Below are 16,974 nucleotides of genomic sequence, written 5' to 3'. Positions count from 1 at the left end.
ACTGACGTTCACAAAGAATCCTATGTCGATTCCATGGTACGGGATGCTATTATCCGGTCGGCGACCGACAAAGAAGTTCGGCAACGTGCCCTTCAGTTGGCGAATCCGACTCTAGATGAAGTTCTCTCCATTGCGCAGTGTTTTGAAATTTCTCGGGCCGCTGGGGCGCAAATAGAAGCGTGGGGTGATGTCGGGGAAATACAACCTCTGTGCGCTGTTGACGACGCGTGCGGCGCGTCCCCGCCGGCCGACGTGGCCGCAGTGCGCTCCCACGTGCAGCCTCGGCCTAGCCGTAAACAACCCACTAAGAAACTGCAGCAAAATCCCCAGCAACTTCCTTCATGTCCGCGGTGTTTTACGAAACATTCACGCGAGGATTGTCCCCAACGTTGGGCTGTGTGTCACAATTGCAAAAAGAAAGGTCATGTGTCTTCCGTTTGTAAATCCAACCGCATACATGATGTTCATGAACATGACGCTGATTCTGATTCTGTGTTGTCTGTCAATTGCACTTATTCGCTTTCAGGGAAGTTATTCCTCACTGTCCAAATCCTTGGTCGAGATGTTCGCATGCAAGTGGATACCGGTTCTGCTGCCACTATAATTAATTCTCAGACGTATCTTCAGCTGGGTTCTCCACTCCTGTCCCCTGTCACTCGGCAATTACAGACGTACAATAAACAGAAGATTTCTCTCTTGGGACAGTTTAATGCTGAGGTATCTTACAAATCCGTCGTTCGCACTGTTCCCATATTTGTGGTCGACCAGAGCAATGCAGAAAATCTTTTTGGTTTCGATGCCTTTCGCGTTTTTGGGTTCTCCATAGATGACTCTGTCAATATTGTCTGCGACGCTATTCCTTATGCTCAACTGGATTCCTTGTCGACGACATTTTTGTCCCTTTTTTCTCCTGGGTTAGGCCGTGCAAATGACTTTGAAGCTCATATCAAGCTGAAACCCGCTGCTCGGCCTAAGTTTTTTCGGGCTCGGCCCATTTCTGCGGCCCTTGTGTGTCACAGGCCGCTGCCCCGAAGTCATCTTTGTCACCGTGGCCTTCGCCTGAGAAGCCCTGGGAGCGCATTCATGCTGATTTTGCGGGACCCTTTTTAGGTACTTGGCTCCTCGTAATTGACGCCTACTCTAACTTTCCTTTCATTGTCCGTTGCACGTCACCTACCACCGCGGCAACCACCAGTGCTCTCGCCCGCATTTTTTCTTTGGAAGGCCTCCCCTCTACTCTTGTTACTGATAATGGTCCGCAATTTGCCTCTTCCGACTTTGCGGATTTTTGTGCTCGTCATGGCGTTACGCATGTCACGGCCCCGCCGTTCCATCCACAATCCAACGGCGAGGCTGAACGACTGGTCCGAACATTTAAGGCTCAGATGCGGAAACTTCTGACTTCTTCTGCTGCTGATGATGCGCTTCTCCAGTTCCTGGCGTCTTACCGTTTCACCCCCATGGGCGATCACAGCCCGGCTGAGCTCTTACATGGCCGACAGCCCCTCACGCTACTTCATCTTCTGCGGCCTCCCACCTCACGGCCGCGGGTGCCTTCACTTGGCCGGTTCACCGCCGACGACCTCGTCTGGGTACGGGGATATGGCAGGCGGCCAAAGTGGAGCCCGGGCCGCATCTTAAGACACTGTGGCAGACGCCTGTATGAAATCCAGACGGACACGGGTGTTTCAGTGCGTCATTCGGACCAGCTTTGGCCTCAGGTGCCAGCAACGCCTGTTCCGAATGCTGCCACACCACCTTTGGCTCTACCTGATGCTCGGGATCTTGGCATCTCTCAATACTCACAACGCAGCCCTCTCACCGTCATCACGATGCCAGCACCAGAACGGACGTCACCAGGAGACGTGCCCATGCAGGAACCGGAGGACCATCCTCTGTCAGAGTACATCTACTCGCCTCCTCCTCCAACGGACGCTGACACATCACCCATGTCTCCTGTCATATCAACTGGACTTGCCGCAACGGGCAGATTGGTGCATGGGGCCCCAGCAGATTCGACCCCTACGTCTCCTGTCATCTCGACCTGTTATCATCGGGGACACTTCCGTCCGTACGGGAAACCTCCTCCTATCATTCAAAGTGCCGCTGCGCAATTACGCACGTCCTCTATGTGCGGCGCTGTCTGCCAGCCATGCAGCAGCTGCGCCATCTAGCGGCCGCTAGACTGAGACTCAGTGCTTATTCGAACGCTAACATGTTCACATGTCAACTTACTCTGTGACTTATACACTCCTGGAAATGGAAAAAAGAACACATTGACACCGGTGTGTCAGACCCACCATACTTGCTCCGGACACTGCGAGAGGGCTGTACAAGCAATGATCACACGCACGGCACAGCGGACACACCAGGAACCGCGGTGTTGGCCGTCGAATGGCGCTAGCTGCGCAGCATTTGTGCACCGCCGCCGTCAGTGTCAGCCAGTTTGCCTTGGCATACGGAGCTCCATCGCAGTCTTTAACACTGGTAGCATGCCGCGACAGCGTGGACGTGAACCTTATGTGCAGTTGACGGACTTTGAGCGAGGGCGTATAGTGGGCATGCGGGAGGCCGGGTTGACGTACCGCCGAATTGCTCAACACGTGGGGCGTGAGGTCTCCACAGTACATCGATGTTGTCGCCAGTGGTCGGCGGAAGGTGCACGTGCCCGTCGACCTGGGACCGGACCGCAGCGACGCACGGATGCACGCCAAGACCGTAGGATCCTACGCAGTGCCGTAGGGGACCGCACCACCACTTCCCAGCAAATTAGGGACACTGTTGCTCCTGGGGTATCGGCGAGGACCATTCGCAACCGTCTCCATGAAGCTGGGCTACGGTCCCGCACACCGTTAGGCCGTCTTCCGCTCACGCCCCAACATCGTGCAGCCCGCCTCCAGTGGTGTCGCGACAGGCGTGAATGGAGGGACGAATGGAGACGTGTCGTCTTCAGCGATGAGAGTCGCTTCTGCCTTGGTGCCAATGATGGTCGTACGCGTGTTTGGCGCCGTGCAGGTGAGCGCCACAATCAGGACTGCATACGACCGAGGCACACAGGGCCAACACCCGGCATCATGGTGTGGGGAGCGATCTCCTACACTGGCCGTACACCACTGGTGATCGTCGAGGGGACACTGAATAGTGCACGGTACATCCAAACCGTCATCGAACCCAACGTTCTACCATTCCTAGACCGGCAAGGGAACTTGCTGTTCCAACAGGACAATGCACGTCCGCATGTATCCCGTGCCACCCAACGTGCTCTAGAAGGTGTAAGTCAACTACCCTGGCCAGCAAGATCTCCGGATCTGTCCCCCATTGAGCATGTTTGGGACTGGATGAAGCGTCGTCTCACGCGGTCTGCACGTCCAGCACGAACGCTGGTCCAACTGAGGCGCCAGGTGGAAATGGCATGGCAAGCCGTTCCACAGGACTACATCCAGCATCTCTACGATCGTCTCCATGGGAGAATAGCAGCCTGCATTGCTGCGAAAGGTGGATATACACTGTACTAGTGCCGACATTGTGCATGCTCTGTTGCCTGTGTCTATGTGCCTGTGGTTCTGTCAGTGTGATCATGTGATGTATCTGACCCCAGGAATGTGTCAATAAAGTTTCCCCTTCCTGGGACAATGAATTCACGGTGTTCTTATTTCAATTTCCAGGAGTGTATGTGTTGATGTGTCATTCCTAAATATATGTGTTAAACTTGAAGTTCTAAAATGGATCATCTAATGACCAAAAACGAGACAAGGTGGCACAGTGATTGGAGATCTTCAAATCTACTCAAAGAAGCTGGTGATTCCTGTGGAAATTTGGAGAGCATTAAACCAGACAATATCAGTAAGATGTGGAAAGGTGTCAAGAGTCTTCGCCATCCTGCATCAAGGTAAAACATCTGACACCCTAAATAACTTCTGACCGATTTCCTTACTGTGTGTTCCAATGCAATTATAAGGGGAAGATTGTAGCAAGTGTAATTAACCTACATTTCATGGCTGTACTTCTCTCAAATCAAGTGGTGGACAGGAATTAGTGAGATCTTTTTACAATCAATGTTGAGAAATATGAAGAAAAAAATAAAATTGTAGATATACTTATTGAACACCATAAGTTCATGATTCAGTACAATTTCAGGGAATCCTGGCCAAACAAACATCAGATGCAGGCACATACGTATTGAACTCGGAAATATGCAAATCATAAGACAGACTAAAGTTAAACCAAAAGAAATGCCAATGAAAATAACAGATGAAAATGGCATACTGTGGGAACCAGTGCTGTTTCCTCTTTTACCTGTATCTGGTCAAAGTATCAACTTATAACATCATGTGAGCCAATCCATAGTATGCTTGGCAAAAAGGTTCATGATAACTTACATCATAATTCAAATAGGATATGAGGAGAGCAAATAAAAAGGTACACATCTGTATCAATGAGCTATGAAAAAAGCACAAAGACAGGCCAACATACTAGATAATGCTGTAGCAAACTCTCTTGCATACATGCCAGCTGGTAGGGATGAAGTACAAACTGAAGACCTGAAGTTCTATTCTGGCCGAAGTGGCAGGCGTGTTCTGGGTTGTGATAAAAACAGCCTGACAAAAAATTAGTCACAGCAGTGTGCACGCACAAATGAATCATTAAACCTTTACAGATGGTGCAGCAATTGAGCCATGCTCTCGACTGTGGGTGCACTGTCTCTAGATGAGCATAAGGCAGTAGTGATCAGTAAGACACTCGTGTTTCAAGCGGACATTGTACGTAAACATGGGTAAATGTAAGGACATGACAAAGTTGCAAAAAGCGGTATTTGTTGGCCACATGGAAAGTGAAGTTGCTGGATTTGTTGGTGTTTCACAATGGACTTTTCAACAAGTCTACAAGCAGTGGTGTAACGCACATGGCCGTGAAACATCACGTCGCAACTGCAGTCAGAAAAAGATCGTGTCTCATGGCTTATGAATCAAAATTTCTTCCAAGCTCGACAAGAATTGTTGCAGGCAATGAATGAAGGCCAGTCCCAATCAGTTAGTGTGAGAACACTGTGATGAGAACTGCATGCAATGAACATTTGGAGTCGGCCACCTTGCAAGAGGCTATTGCTCACACAGGCACATAAAGATGACAACAGGAAAGTTCATGCGAGTGGAAGAATATGTGACTGGTTTTCTGAACACTCCCCCCACCATATTACATCTCGACTGGTTTGCAAAATCACCTGACTTGAACCCTACAGAAAGCCATTGGGACATGTCAGAACAGCAGTAAAACACCGACATCAGCATTCCTCCAATTTGGTGCAACTACATGGTCAAATCCTCAGCAAGCAGCTTAACCTGGATGCAATGTACTTGCACAACCTTGTGGACTCGTTTCCTAACCAAATCCAGGTGGTTATTAGGTGCCAAATCCAGGTGGGAGGCAGTCTAGGGGTGGAACTATACTTTGTTAAATGATGCTTTTAATGATAGCTCTAGGGGTGACTAATTTTTTGGCCAGTGATCCTACTTTTACTCCAGTACTGTAGGCACAGCATTGGTAATATTGTTAGAATGGATGTCCAACTGAAGAAGGCAATGCAATAATATCAGGAGGCTGGGCACACAATGCAATACGGTTCTGGTCCTGGGCCATCTTACACCTTCTGCAGTTACAATAACTACAGAGACAGCCAGTAAGTACAAGAAGATTGAGTACAGCTTAAAACTTTCAAAACATAAAAATCTTATAGGCATCAATGACCTCAAACCCAGACTCCTATTGCAACAGAAAGATGAAAAATTAGCAATTGGATCTGAGGAACAATAAAAGAAGATGTGGTATGTATCAGTTTCTAAGTACCATTGTGATTGAAGTCAGCCAGTAAGATGAAAGGCCACAATGTAATTAAAAATTTGGATGGAGTTTAATCAAGTACAAAAGAGAATGGGCTCATGCTTGAAAATGATTGATGGATTCTACAAAATGACCTTCCTATATTACTGAAGGGTGCAACTTGTGAAATATTTTATGCAATGTTACATATCTGAATGGACAATGCTGTAACAGATTTGCACAGCTCTCCATATGCAGAACTGCAATGGCCACATAAAACTCCAGTCTTGAAGAACTCTGATTTTTCTTTTACTGTTTATTAATGTAGTTTACATGCTGAACAAGACAATAAATAAAAAACTGGCACTGTAGCTTAATTCTCATAGTCCATATATTCACACTCAGTTTCCAATAGCATATTCTTTACTTAATGCACACTACCACCACCCAAGTGTCTCCTTTTTTTAAAAGTTACATACACAAATCTAATCACCTTAGTGTCCTAAAGTTGCAGAATGTGTATTTAGTTAATCAACATACATAATTTTAGTTTTAGTACTTAATTATTCATTTACTTCTCATTCCATCTCTGTAGATACAAATACAGGGTGGAGAAAAATTGTGTCACGAAATTTTAACCCTGGATAGCTGATGCCAGTAGGAACCAACATTACTAATGGTGTGTAGGTCAACAACTCACCATTTTTAAACTACGGAAACTTGGTGTAACACGCTCTGATTGGTCGCAGGATTGGCCTGTTGCCCCGTTCATTGGTTGATGGCAGTGCTATGATTGTCAGTTCACACATACAAACGTGCCTCACCCCGTCATTACCCCAACGTGATATGCACACGTATCGAATAGGTCTTGATGTTTGTCTTCACCTGACATCAGAGGCATTCACACGCGTAGGCTTTACTTCGGAGCACACACACATCACCTGCGATTTAGTCATACAGTAAGCCACCTTGAATACATCAGGACCTCCAGCAGGCAAAGCATTTGCAGTCATGCATTGTCCAGAGCATCCAGCAACAGGGCAATCCCGTAGCCAATCGGAGCGCATGGTGCGAAGTTTCTGTAGTTTAAAAATTGTGCTTTGTCGACCTACACAACATTAGTAATTTTGGTTCCTACTGGCATCAGCTATTCAGGGTTGAAATTTTGTGACAATTTTTCTCCACACTGTATGATCAAAGGTGGGTAAATGAGAACACACACACACATAAGGTTATTGTTTCTCTGCATGACAATAATACTTCATGAGACAAAGACGAATCAATCTCTGAGGAAGATGTGTCACATTCTCAGTATGTCAAAGCAAAAAATTACAGTGTTTTCATCAAGCATAGCATTTGGAAAGTGCTTGAGGGTAGCACGTCACAAAGTGAGATTTTGTGTATGTTTGGCTTACCTCAGTCCACTTCTTACAAGATCATAAAAGACATAATGGCTCAGTGACTTGAGAGACATGGAAATATTAAGAAAAACTGAACTGTTTAATTTCTTAATGCTGACAGTGTTTCTTGGAGTGGATGAAACAAAGCTTTGGAGGGTGTGGGGATTCCCATAGACGGACCATAGTTGAAAGGAAAAACCAGAGGCCTGCAGATGTAGAATTTTTCCATCTAGCTATGAATATTTAGGTTGTTAAAAAAAATTTTTTTTTCAAGAAAATCAACTTGGGAAGCAAATGTGGATCAAGGTAAGTGCAAGCAGTGGACTGAAGATTTACTAATTCTTTTAAATGCGTGTCATCCAGATGACACAATGCAGATGAACCTGGTTTGTATTGCAAGTGCCTTCTGGACAGCACCTTTATGTTTAAATGAGAAGAGTATCACAAAGGTACACAAAGTAAGAAGCGCGTCACCACTCTCCTCTGTAGAAAACATGACTGGAACAGACAAGCTGCCTCTTCTTATCATTGGGATATCAAAATGACCTACATGTTTCACAGGTAAGTTTGTTACACCATATTTCACATCAGTTTAATACACTGTCTAAGCATCCCATTCAGCACGACACAGAGAGTACGGTAGTGCACAGGCAAGTTGGCAGTGCAGACTGTCCTCGCAATAATAATGATGTGAATAAAACATGTCTTTTTTGTTCTTCAAGTGAAAACCTCTATAAATGAGAGAAGCCACGTTTGAACCTACATAAGTGAGGAACCACATAACAACCATTGTGAGCAAGGAAGCAATGTGACAAATAAGAGAACAGAATTTCCTTGAAAGAACTTAAAATTCTTAAAACTGAAAACATTACACATAAAATTCAACTAAAATTCTGCAATAAAATGTCCTGGTTGTGTTGGATGCAGCAGTTCCATTCTGTAACATACTATTGACAGTCTTTAACTACAAAAATATTACAAGAAAATACAACATACCTCTTCTCCTCCTGATCTCTGGAAAAAGCAACAAACAGCGACAGCTGCCCATTTCGTTCAAAGTTAAGCCATTCTTCCCGACAGTGGAAATCTTGTCTCGAATAGCGACAGCCAAAGAATAAGTAAAGTCTTTCAGCTCCAGCTTCACCAAGTGCCACTCTCTCTGTAATAAAACTACGGAACGGAGCTACACCAGTTCCAGGCCCAATCATTATAACAGGAATGGACTGAAACAAAATTGCACAAACAACAATATACTACAAATTTAATACTTCATCATCATAATCAAGAAATGACCTCCTGCTCGTCTCACATCAAAGACAATATTTATAAATAATGTTCCCAATAACTTTTGGCAATCAAAGAAAGACCACATAAATATCACAAATTAACATCAATTAAGATGATTTCTTATGAAACAGTTTGAGGAACAACAAAGTTTTTGCCTATTTTTCAGGGTACACATTGTTAACAGATCCAGAGTTTGGTTCTTGATATGGCTCTTCAGTTGATTAGACAATATTTCCTGTCTTGCACAAGACATCCAAATATGTTATTAAATAACTGGAGCCATAGTGTATCTTTTGCTAATTAATGTGTTTGACTGTGCCAGTTATATCTTTTAGATGATTTGAGTCATATGAGCAGTAAAAAGCTGAAGGTTGCCTTACACACTCTCACCTAACAAGAAATGAGCGGGCATTCAATTGAGATTATTGTTATTTGGGGTATCCTACTAAGGCCACTTTTTAGAGATCTATCTACAATTACAGCAGATACTCTGCAGCGGCTATGTTTGTGGATGATACAAATGACTATTAACCAAATTGAGTGCATATGGAGTATCGTCTCAGCTGTGTGACTGGATTCGTGATTTCCTCTCAGAGAGGTCACAGTTCATAGTGATAGACTATTGAGTAGAACAGAAGTGATATCTGGCGTTCTGCAAGGTAGTGTCATAGGCCCTCTGCTGTCCCTGATTTACATAAATGATCTAGGTGATAATCTGAGCAGCCCCGTTAGATTGTTTACAGATGACGCTGTAATTTACCGTCTAGTAAAATCATCAGACGATCAATTCCAATTACAAAATGATCTAGAGAGAATTTCTGTATGGCGCAAAAAGTGGCAATTGGCACTCAACAAAGAAAAGTGCGAGGTCATCCACATGGGTACTAAAATAAATCTGATATTTTGGGTATGCAATAAATCGTACAAATCTAAGGGCTGTCAATTCGACTAAATACCTACGAATTACAATTATGAGCAACTTAACTGGAAAGACCACATAGATAATATCGTGGGGAGGCGAAACAAAGAATGCGCTTTGTTGGAAGAACACTTAGAAGATGTGACAAACCCACTAAAGAGACAGCCAACATTACTCTTGTCCGTCCACTGCTGGAATATTGCTGTGTGGTGCGGGATCCTTATCAGGTACGATTGATGGAGGACATCAAAAAGTGCAAAGAAGGGCAGCTCGTATCCTGTTATCACGCAATAGGGGCGAGAGTGTCACTGATATGATGTGCAAGTTGGGGTGGCAGTCACTGAAACAAAGGCAGTTTTCTTTGTGGCGAGACCTATTTACGAAATTTCAATCACCAACTTTCTCTTCTGAATGCAGAAATATTTTGTTGACACCCACCTACGTAGGGAGAAATGACCAATATAATAAAATAAGAGAAATCAGAGCTTGGACTGAAAGATTTAGGTGTTCCTTTTTCCCACGCGCCATTCGAGAGTGGAATGGTAGAGAAGTACTATGAAAATGGTTCGATGAACCCTCTGCCAGGCACTTAAAGTGTGAATTACAGAGTAACCATGTAGATGTAGATGTAGATTGTCACAGATTCAAGCCAGGAACTACTGTCTTACAATGATGGGATAATTAGTGAAATGGAAGACATCAGATTTTTGGGATGAGGTTAGATATGTTTTTGGGTAAGATACACACAATCAACCTCCCGCAGATTGAGTGCAGCTACATTTACAACTAGGATTTGCCCACGTTCAGCATCAGTAATACAACATTCATTTACTTTGTATGTCATCTATAATAGTTATGGATGCCTCAGTTCATGCAGAAAGAATATTTTCAGCCCAGAAGTGAGATCTGGGTAATATATGGTGTTGATTCAAGAAGCTCATGTAGGCTTCTGTTTAAAAAACTGAAGGTCATTACACTGACGGCAAAGCACAGCTTAAACTGCTATGCCTTTTTTGGTGTGCAACTTGAAAACAACAATGTCTATTCAGTGAACACAATACAGCTGAATGATTATTAATGTTGTGAGCACCCATTTGCTGATGATACAAGTACACAAATACAGGGGCGAAAACCACCTAAACAGAGAGCCCAAATTATAGCTTAACAGGCCTACAACTGGCTCATAGCAAACAGTTTAAGTCTTAATATCACAAAAATTCATATTATGCACGTTCAAACAAACAAAAATGACCTGCTGGCATCAGAAGTACATTTTTATTAATAGTCATACACTAAATGAGACACTGTGGCTCAGTTCAGTAACATGTTTAATTTGATTCACCACAAAGATAATCATGAAGATCAGTTTGGCACTTTTTGCACATAATATGTGCCTCTCATTGTGTTACATTAAAAATAAGCATTTCCCCACTGCCCCATGGAATTATCTTCAAGGTCCATGCACCTGCAGAAAATATACTATTTTGTAAGTAGTGTGCAGTACAAATATTCTGTAAGGTAAATAACCATGCAGCTTGCAGAGGCATCTATATAAGATCTTAGCATTATTACACTTGCTGTTCAAGCTCATTCACAACATAATACTTTTTGTTGAAAAAAATTGCTTTGAAATTAAGTGTGACTTTCACTTCATAATATAAAACACAAAAATAATTTTTAAGTAGGCTTTTCTCCCCATCTAGGGTTCAAAATGTTGTTCCTTACTTTGAAAGGTTTTCAATGAGCTCTCGTCTAATGCAAAGCAAGCAACTAAAGATCCCTACTAATTCAAAAGAAGATTAAAAAGCACACCTAACTAGAAATTCCTGTAAATTATCTGATAATCTAGAAGCACACATTTAACATTTTTGACCACTGCAATTTGCTAATTCTTACTGTATAGCTGCATGGCAATTATATTCCTCAGAGTAACTGTCCAACAGCTTCAGGTGGTTGAACCTTTCTGGTGGCTGGGTATGACCGATGGTTGGTTGGTTTAAAAGGGAAAGGGGGGACCAAACTGTGAAGTCATTAGCTCCCTGTTCCCAGAAGAACAACTACCCAAGGGAAAGAAGAAAACAAAGACGACGTATGGCACAATAACAGGAGAAAGGAAAACAAGAAAGCAGATCACCATGGCTGGCTGACAATGAGAATAAAAAAGGAGATGCCAGCCATTCTGCAACACATTAAAACCACCACCCTAAAAGCCCCAGGGTGGAGGACACAGAGGGACAAAGGACATGCGCTAAAACTCAGATCAAATGATAAAACCCACCTTCACAAATAAAACGTAAAACTAAAGCTGCTGTTGAGGCACTGTCGCCCAACACTGAAGGTAGGGTGCTGGGAAAGTTAGAAGTCCACCACAGAGCAGCTAAGAGTGGGCAGTCCAGCAAGAGGTGAACGACTGTCACTTGGGAGAGACAGCGACACTGAGGTGGGTCCTCACGATGGAGGAGGTAACCATGTGTGAGCCACATATGGCCAACGCAGAGCCGACAAAGGACAACTGATTCCCTGCGACAATCCCTCACAGAAGACTTCCACACATTCACAGTCTCCTTAATGACACGCAGTTTCTTGTGCATACTGTTATGCCACTCCGTCTCCCAAAGCCAAAAAACCTTGCAGCGTAAGACAGAACGCACGTCAGTTTCAGAGATGCCCATCTCCAGGAGCAGTTTCTGCATAGCCTTTTTGGCCAGCCTGTCAGCAAGTTCATTGTCTGGGATTCCAACACGTCCTGGGGTCCACACAAACACCACTGAACAACTGGACCATTACAGGGCAGAGATGGACTCCTGGATGTTCACTACTTGTAATCTGCTCAGGGAGTCAAAACAGAGAAGAAAAGACTCACCAGAACAGGAACGGATGTACTGAAGTGCACGAGATATGGCCACAAGCTCTGCAGTGAATACACTGCAGCCAGCAGGCAAGGAATGCTGTTCAATATAGCCTTTGTGGACATGGCGAAGCCAACGTCACCATCAGCCACCGGTGTAAACAACTTCAGAGCCATGGAACACGTCATGAATCGAGAGGAGGTGGCAGCGGATAGCGGCGGGGTTAAGGGAGTCCTTAGGGCCACGTAAAAGGTCCAGATGAAGCTTCGCCGAGGTGTACACCATGGAGGTGTGTGTGAATGGATCTGAAGTAGATGTGGTGAAGGGAAGGAATCCAGTTTGGAGAGAAGGGATCACACATGAACTGCAATCATGAGCCCTGACCAGGGGTGTCGATGCAGGAGATGAATTGCCGCTGTTGGGAGAAGGAGATGGTAATTCAGATTTTCAGGAGAACTACAAATGTGTGCAACATAACTGGTGAGAAGTTGTGTACCTCGAATCTGCAATGGAGGGACTCCGGCCTCCACCAGGACGCTGGTCACCGGACTCTTCTAAAAGCTACCATTGCTAGGCGAATGCCAGTGGTGCACTGGGTGGAGTAAACGCAATGCTGATGGTGCTGCTGAACTGTAAACCAGTCTCCCATAGTCAAGGCGGGATTGAACAAGGGCTCTGTAGCGCTGCAGCAGCATAGAGTGATCCACACCCCAGTTGGAGTTGCTCAGGCAGTGGAGAGCATTGAAGTGCTGCCAGCGCTCCTGGTTAAGCTGACAAAGGTGTAGCAGCCAAGTCAATCGGGTGTCGAAAACCAGTCCTAAGAATCGATACGTCTCCACTACAGTGAGTGGATCATCATTAAAACAAAGTTCAGGTTCCGAGTGGACAGTACAATACTGACAGAAGTGCATGACAAATGACTTTACGGCTGAAAACTGGAAGTTGTGGGCTAGAATCCATGACTGCGCCTTGTGAATGGCTCCCTGTAGTTGCCACTCAGCAACACCAGTACTGGAGGAGCAATACAAATGCAGACGGCATCAGCATACAGAGAAGGGGAGACCAGAGGAGCTACAGTTACTGCTAGGCTGTTAATGGCCACTAAAAATTGAGATACACTTAATATGGAGCCCTGCGGAACACCTTTCTCCTGAATACGGGGTAGGGGGGGGGGGGGGGGGGGGGGGAACTATGGGAGTCACCAACTTGGATACGAAATGTACGGAGTGGCAGGAAATTTTGGATAAAAATCGGGACCGGGTCCTGGAGACCCCACTCATACAAAGTGGCAAGGGTATGATGTCGCCAGGTCGTGCCGTATGCTTTACGTAAAGTCAAAAGAGACGGCAACCAGGTTTTGGAGTCTGGAAAAGGATGTTCGGATGGCAGACTCGAGGGACATAAGATTATCAATGGTAGAGCGACCCTGGCGGACGCCGCCCTGACATGGAGCCAGTAGGCCACATGACTCTAGAACCCAACCCAACTGCCAACTCACCACACATTCCAGCAGCTTACAGAGAACATTGGTGAGGCTGATGGGCCGATAGCTATCCACATGAAGCAGATTTTTACCGGGTTTTAGCACTGGAACGATGGTGCTCTCCTGCCATTACAATGGAAAGATGACATCGCACCAGATCTGGTTGAAGATGACGAGGAGATGTCGCTTGCAGTCAGATGAGAGATGTAATCATCTGACTGTGGAACCGATCCAGCCCAGGAGCTGTGTCGGGGCAATGTACAAGGACACTGAGGAGCTCCCACTCTGTAAATGGGCATTATAGGGCTCACTGTGGTTTGTAGTGCATGAGAGGACTTTCCTTTCCATCTGTCGTTTGAGGGTGGGAAAGGCTGAGGGGTAGTTCTCCGACGCAGAGGCTCGAGCACAGTGCTCAGCGAAGTGTTCGGCAATCGGGTCTGCATTGGCAGAGAGCACGCCATTGATGTTAATGCCAGGGACACTCGTTGGGATCTATTACCCAAAAAGATGTCTGATCTTCGTCCAGACTTGGGAAGGTGATGTATGACACCCAATGGTCGACATGTACCTCTCCCAACACTCCTGTTTCCGTCGATTTATAAGCAGGCGAATGCGGGCATGGAGTTGCTTAAAGGCTATTAGGTGCTCTAGGAAAGGGTGCCACTTAGGTCGCTGTAGAGCTTGTCGATGCTTTCTAATTGCTTCAGCAACTTCCGGCGACCACCAAGGCACTGTCTTTTGCCAGGGGCACCCCAGAGAACAAAGGATTGCGTTTTTCGCCACAGAAATTATCATTGTAGTGACCTGCTCAATCACAACATCAATGGCACTACATGGGGGAGATTCAACGGTGACAGCAGAGGTGAAGGCTACCCAGTCTGCCTTGTTTAAAGCCCATCTGGGTAGGCGTCCATGGGCATGATGCCAGGGGAGTGACAGGAAGATGGGAAAGTGTTCACTACCACACAGGTCGTCATCTACTCTCCAGTGGATAGATGGGAGACGTCCTGGGCTGCAAATTGATAAATCAATGGCCAAGTAACTACCATGAGCCACACTGAAATGTGTGGCAGCCCTAGTATTTAAGAGGCAGAGGTCGAGTTGGGACAGTAAATGTTCAACATCTCTGCCACAGCCAGCAAGCATGGTGATACCCCACAAGGGGTTGTGAGCAATAAAATCTCCCGAAAGTAGGAAATGTTTAGGGAGTTGATCAATCAGAGCAGCCAATACATTCAGAGGTACCGCACCATCTGGAGAGAGATATATGTTGCAGACAGTTATTTCTTGCATCGTCCGTATCCTGACAGCCACAGCTTCAAGAGGAGTTTGAAGGAGCACAGGTTCACTACATACAGAGTTCAGGACCAAAACACAAACTCCACCTGACACACTATTATAGTCACGAGGCAGGGGTCCGCACTGCCGGGAACCAGGTTTCCTGGAGGGCAGTGCAAAAAGCAGGTGTAAAGCTTAACAGTTGCCGTAGATCAGCCAGGTGGTGGAAAAAACCGCCGCAATTCCACTGGAGGATGACATGATCATGAGATTGAGAAGGCATGAAACACTCAATGAGGCGGTCAACGCCTGAGAGTCACCTGCTGCCACCGACTGATTTCCTGAACAGGCTATATCCATTGTGTCTGAGAGTCTGGGGAGATCTAGGTCCTTAGTGGACAATAGGATCTTCACATCACCCTCAAACGCAGAGCTTGTAGGCAGCGGTGGTGTGGGTGCCACAGCAATTCCCTTGGTCTTGGGGGTCTTCTTTCTGGATTTCTCTCATTGATCCTTGGGTTTCTGTGGCTGGAAGACCTTCACTGATTCAGTCTCCGGGACTGGAGATGATCGTGAAGCCCTACGACCAGCTGCTTTTGGGCACTTCAGCCACTGGCAGGTGTCATCTTTCCCACTAGCAGAAACCTGGGAAGGGAGTGACCCAAGGGACCGCTTCCTAGAAAGATGAGCCGAAGAAGACTTACGCTTCTCCGGCTGAGAAGTGGGGACTGGTGTCCCCGATGGTTGGGGGGACAGTGCTCTCGAGGTAGGTGGTGAGGTAGCAACAGGGAGGGAAGTGTCCCCCACCATCAAGGGGGCAGGTGTAGTCTTCTGGCTCTGGAAACCGACAGGAACTCACAGAACTGATGGGGCTACAATGTTCTCTTAGCGGCGGCATAAGAAGGGGTCATAGCCACAGGATGTAGGCAATCAAATTTTCTCTTGGCCTCAGTGTAAGTCAGTTGGTACAGGGTATTTTATTCCGTGATTTTCCTTTCTTGCTGTAAAATCCTGCAGTCTGGTGAGCAAGGGGAATGATGCTCTTCACAGTTGACACAGATGGGAGGCGGGGCACGTGGAGTACTGGGATGGGATGGATGTCCACAATCTTGACATGTGATGTGGGAAGACATATGGCTGAACTTCCAGCACTGCATTGGGGGAGGGATATATGGCTTGACATCACAGAGGTAGACCACCACCTTGACCTTCTCGAGTAATGTGTCACCCCTGAAGGCCAAGATGAAGGCACCGGTGGCAACCTGAATATCTTTCAGGCCCCGATGGATGAGCCAGATGACATGAACTCCTCATTGCTCTAAGTTGGTGCGCGGCTTGTTGTCAGACTGCAAAAGAAGGTCCCTGTGGAATATAATATCCTGGACCATATTTAAGCTCTTAAGAGGCATGATGGTAGCGGAAACATCCCCCAGCTTGTCACAAGCGAGTAATGCCCGTGACTGCATTTTGGACAAGCCCTCCATCTCCTCAAAATTGTCCTCAAAATGCTCTATAAAAATTGAGGCTTCATTGAGACAAAGGAGTCCCCATCAGTTCTTGTACATATGAGGTACCGGGGCGAATAAGGTTCACTGCCATCCGTAGCCATGTATTCCTCCCATGGTGTGGCCAGGGAGGGGAATGATTTAGGACCATACTTCCTGGCATTGTACTGAGACTTGGAACACTTACAAGACTGCTGGTGTTTGATCAGCAGCAAGTGATGACGTGGTATGCTTCATCGCGCGTCTTCCACCCTGTTGCCACCCACACTGACCAGGGGCCCTCCCCATAGGCACCACCCAGTCACAGCAAAGGCCACCTGGCAGGATGGCCCAGGGTGATGGGCATCTACTCCTTGGCATACGTGGGGAGTTAACAGCGCAGGTATCAGCAGAGTGATCCCTGTGTAGTCAGGGGGCTACAACCACCAGAGTACAT

The 16,974-nt window shown here is 46.1% G+C and overlaps 1 protein-coding gene across 2 annotated transcripts in view; it reads right to left on the bottom strand.

The window, feature by feature from the left end:
- Positions 1–16,974, bottom strand: part of LOC126473509 (NADPH-dependent diflavin oxidoreductase 1) — a 74,383-nt gene that overhangs the window by 12,429 nt on the left and 44,980 nt on the right. For both annotated transcript variants that reach the window (XM_050100606.1, XM_050100607.1), the window contains exon 8: positions 8,214–8,440. In XM_050100606.1, the coding sequence (XP_049956563.1) occupies positions 8,214–8,440 (227 nt within the window). The remainder of the gene's footprint in view (positions 1–8,213; positions 8,441–16,974) is intronic.

The sequence above is a fragment of the Schistocerca serialis genome, chromosome 4 (assembly GCF_023864345.2).
Source record: "Schistocerca serialis cubense isolate TAMUIC-IGC-003099 chromosome 4, iqSchSeri2.2, whole genome shotgun sequence".
Classification (NCBI taxonomy): Eukaryota; Metazoa; Arthropoda; class Insecta; order Orthoptera; family Acrididae; genus Schistocerca; species Schistocerca serialis.
The sequence above is the reverse complement of the archived record's forward strand: the minus strand, read 5'-3'. Positions and strand labels throughout refer to the sequence as shown.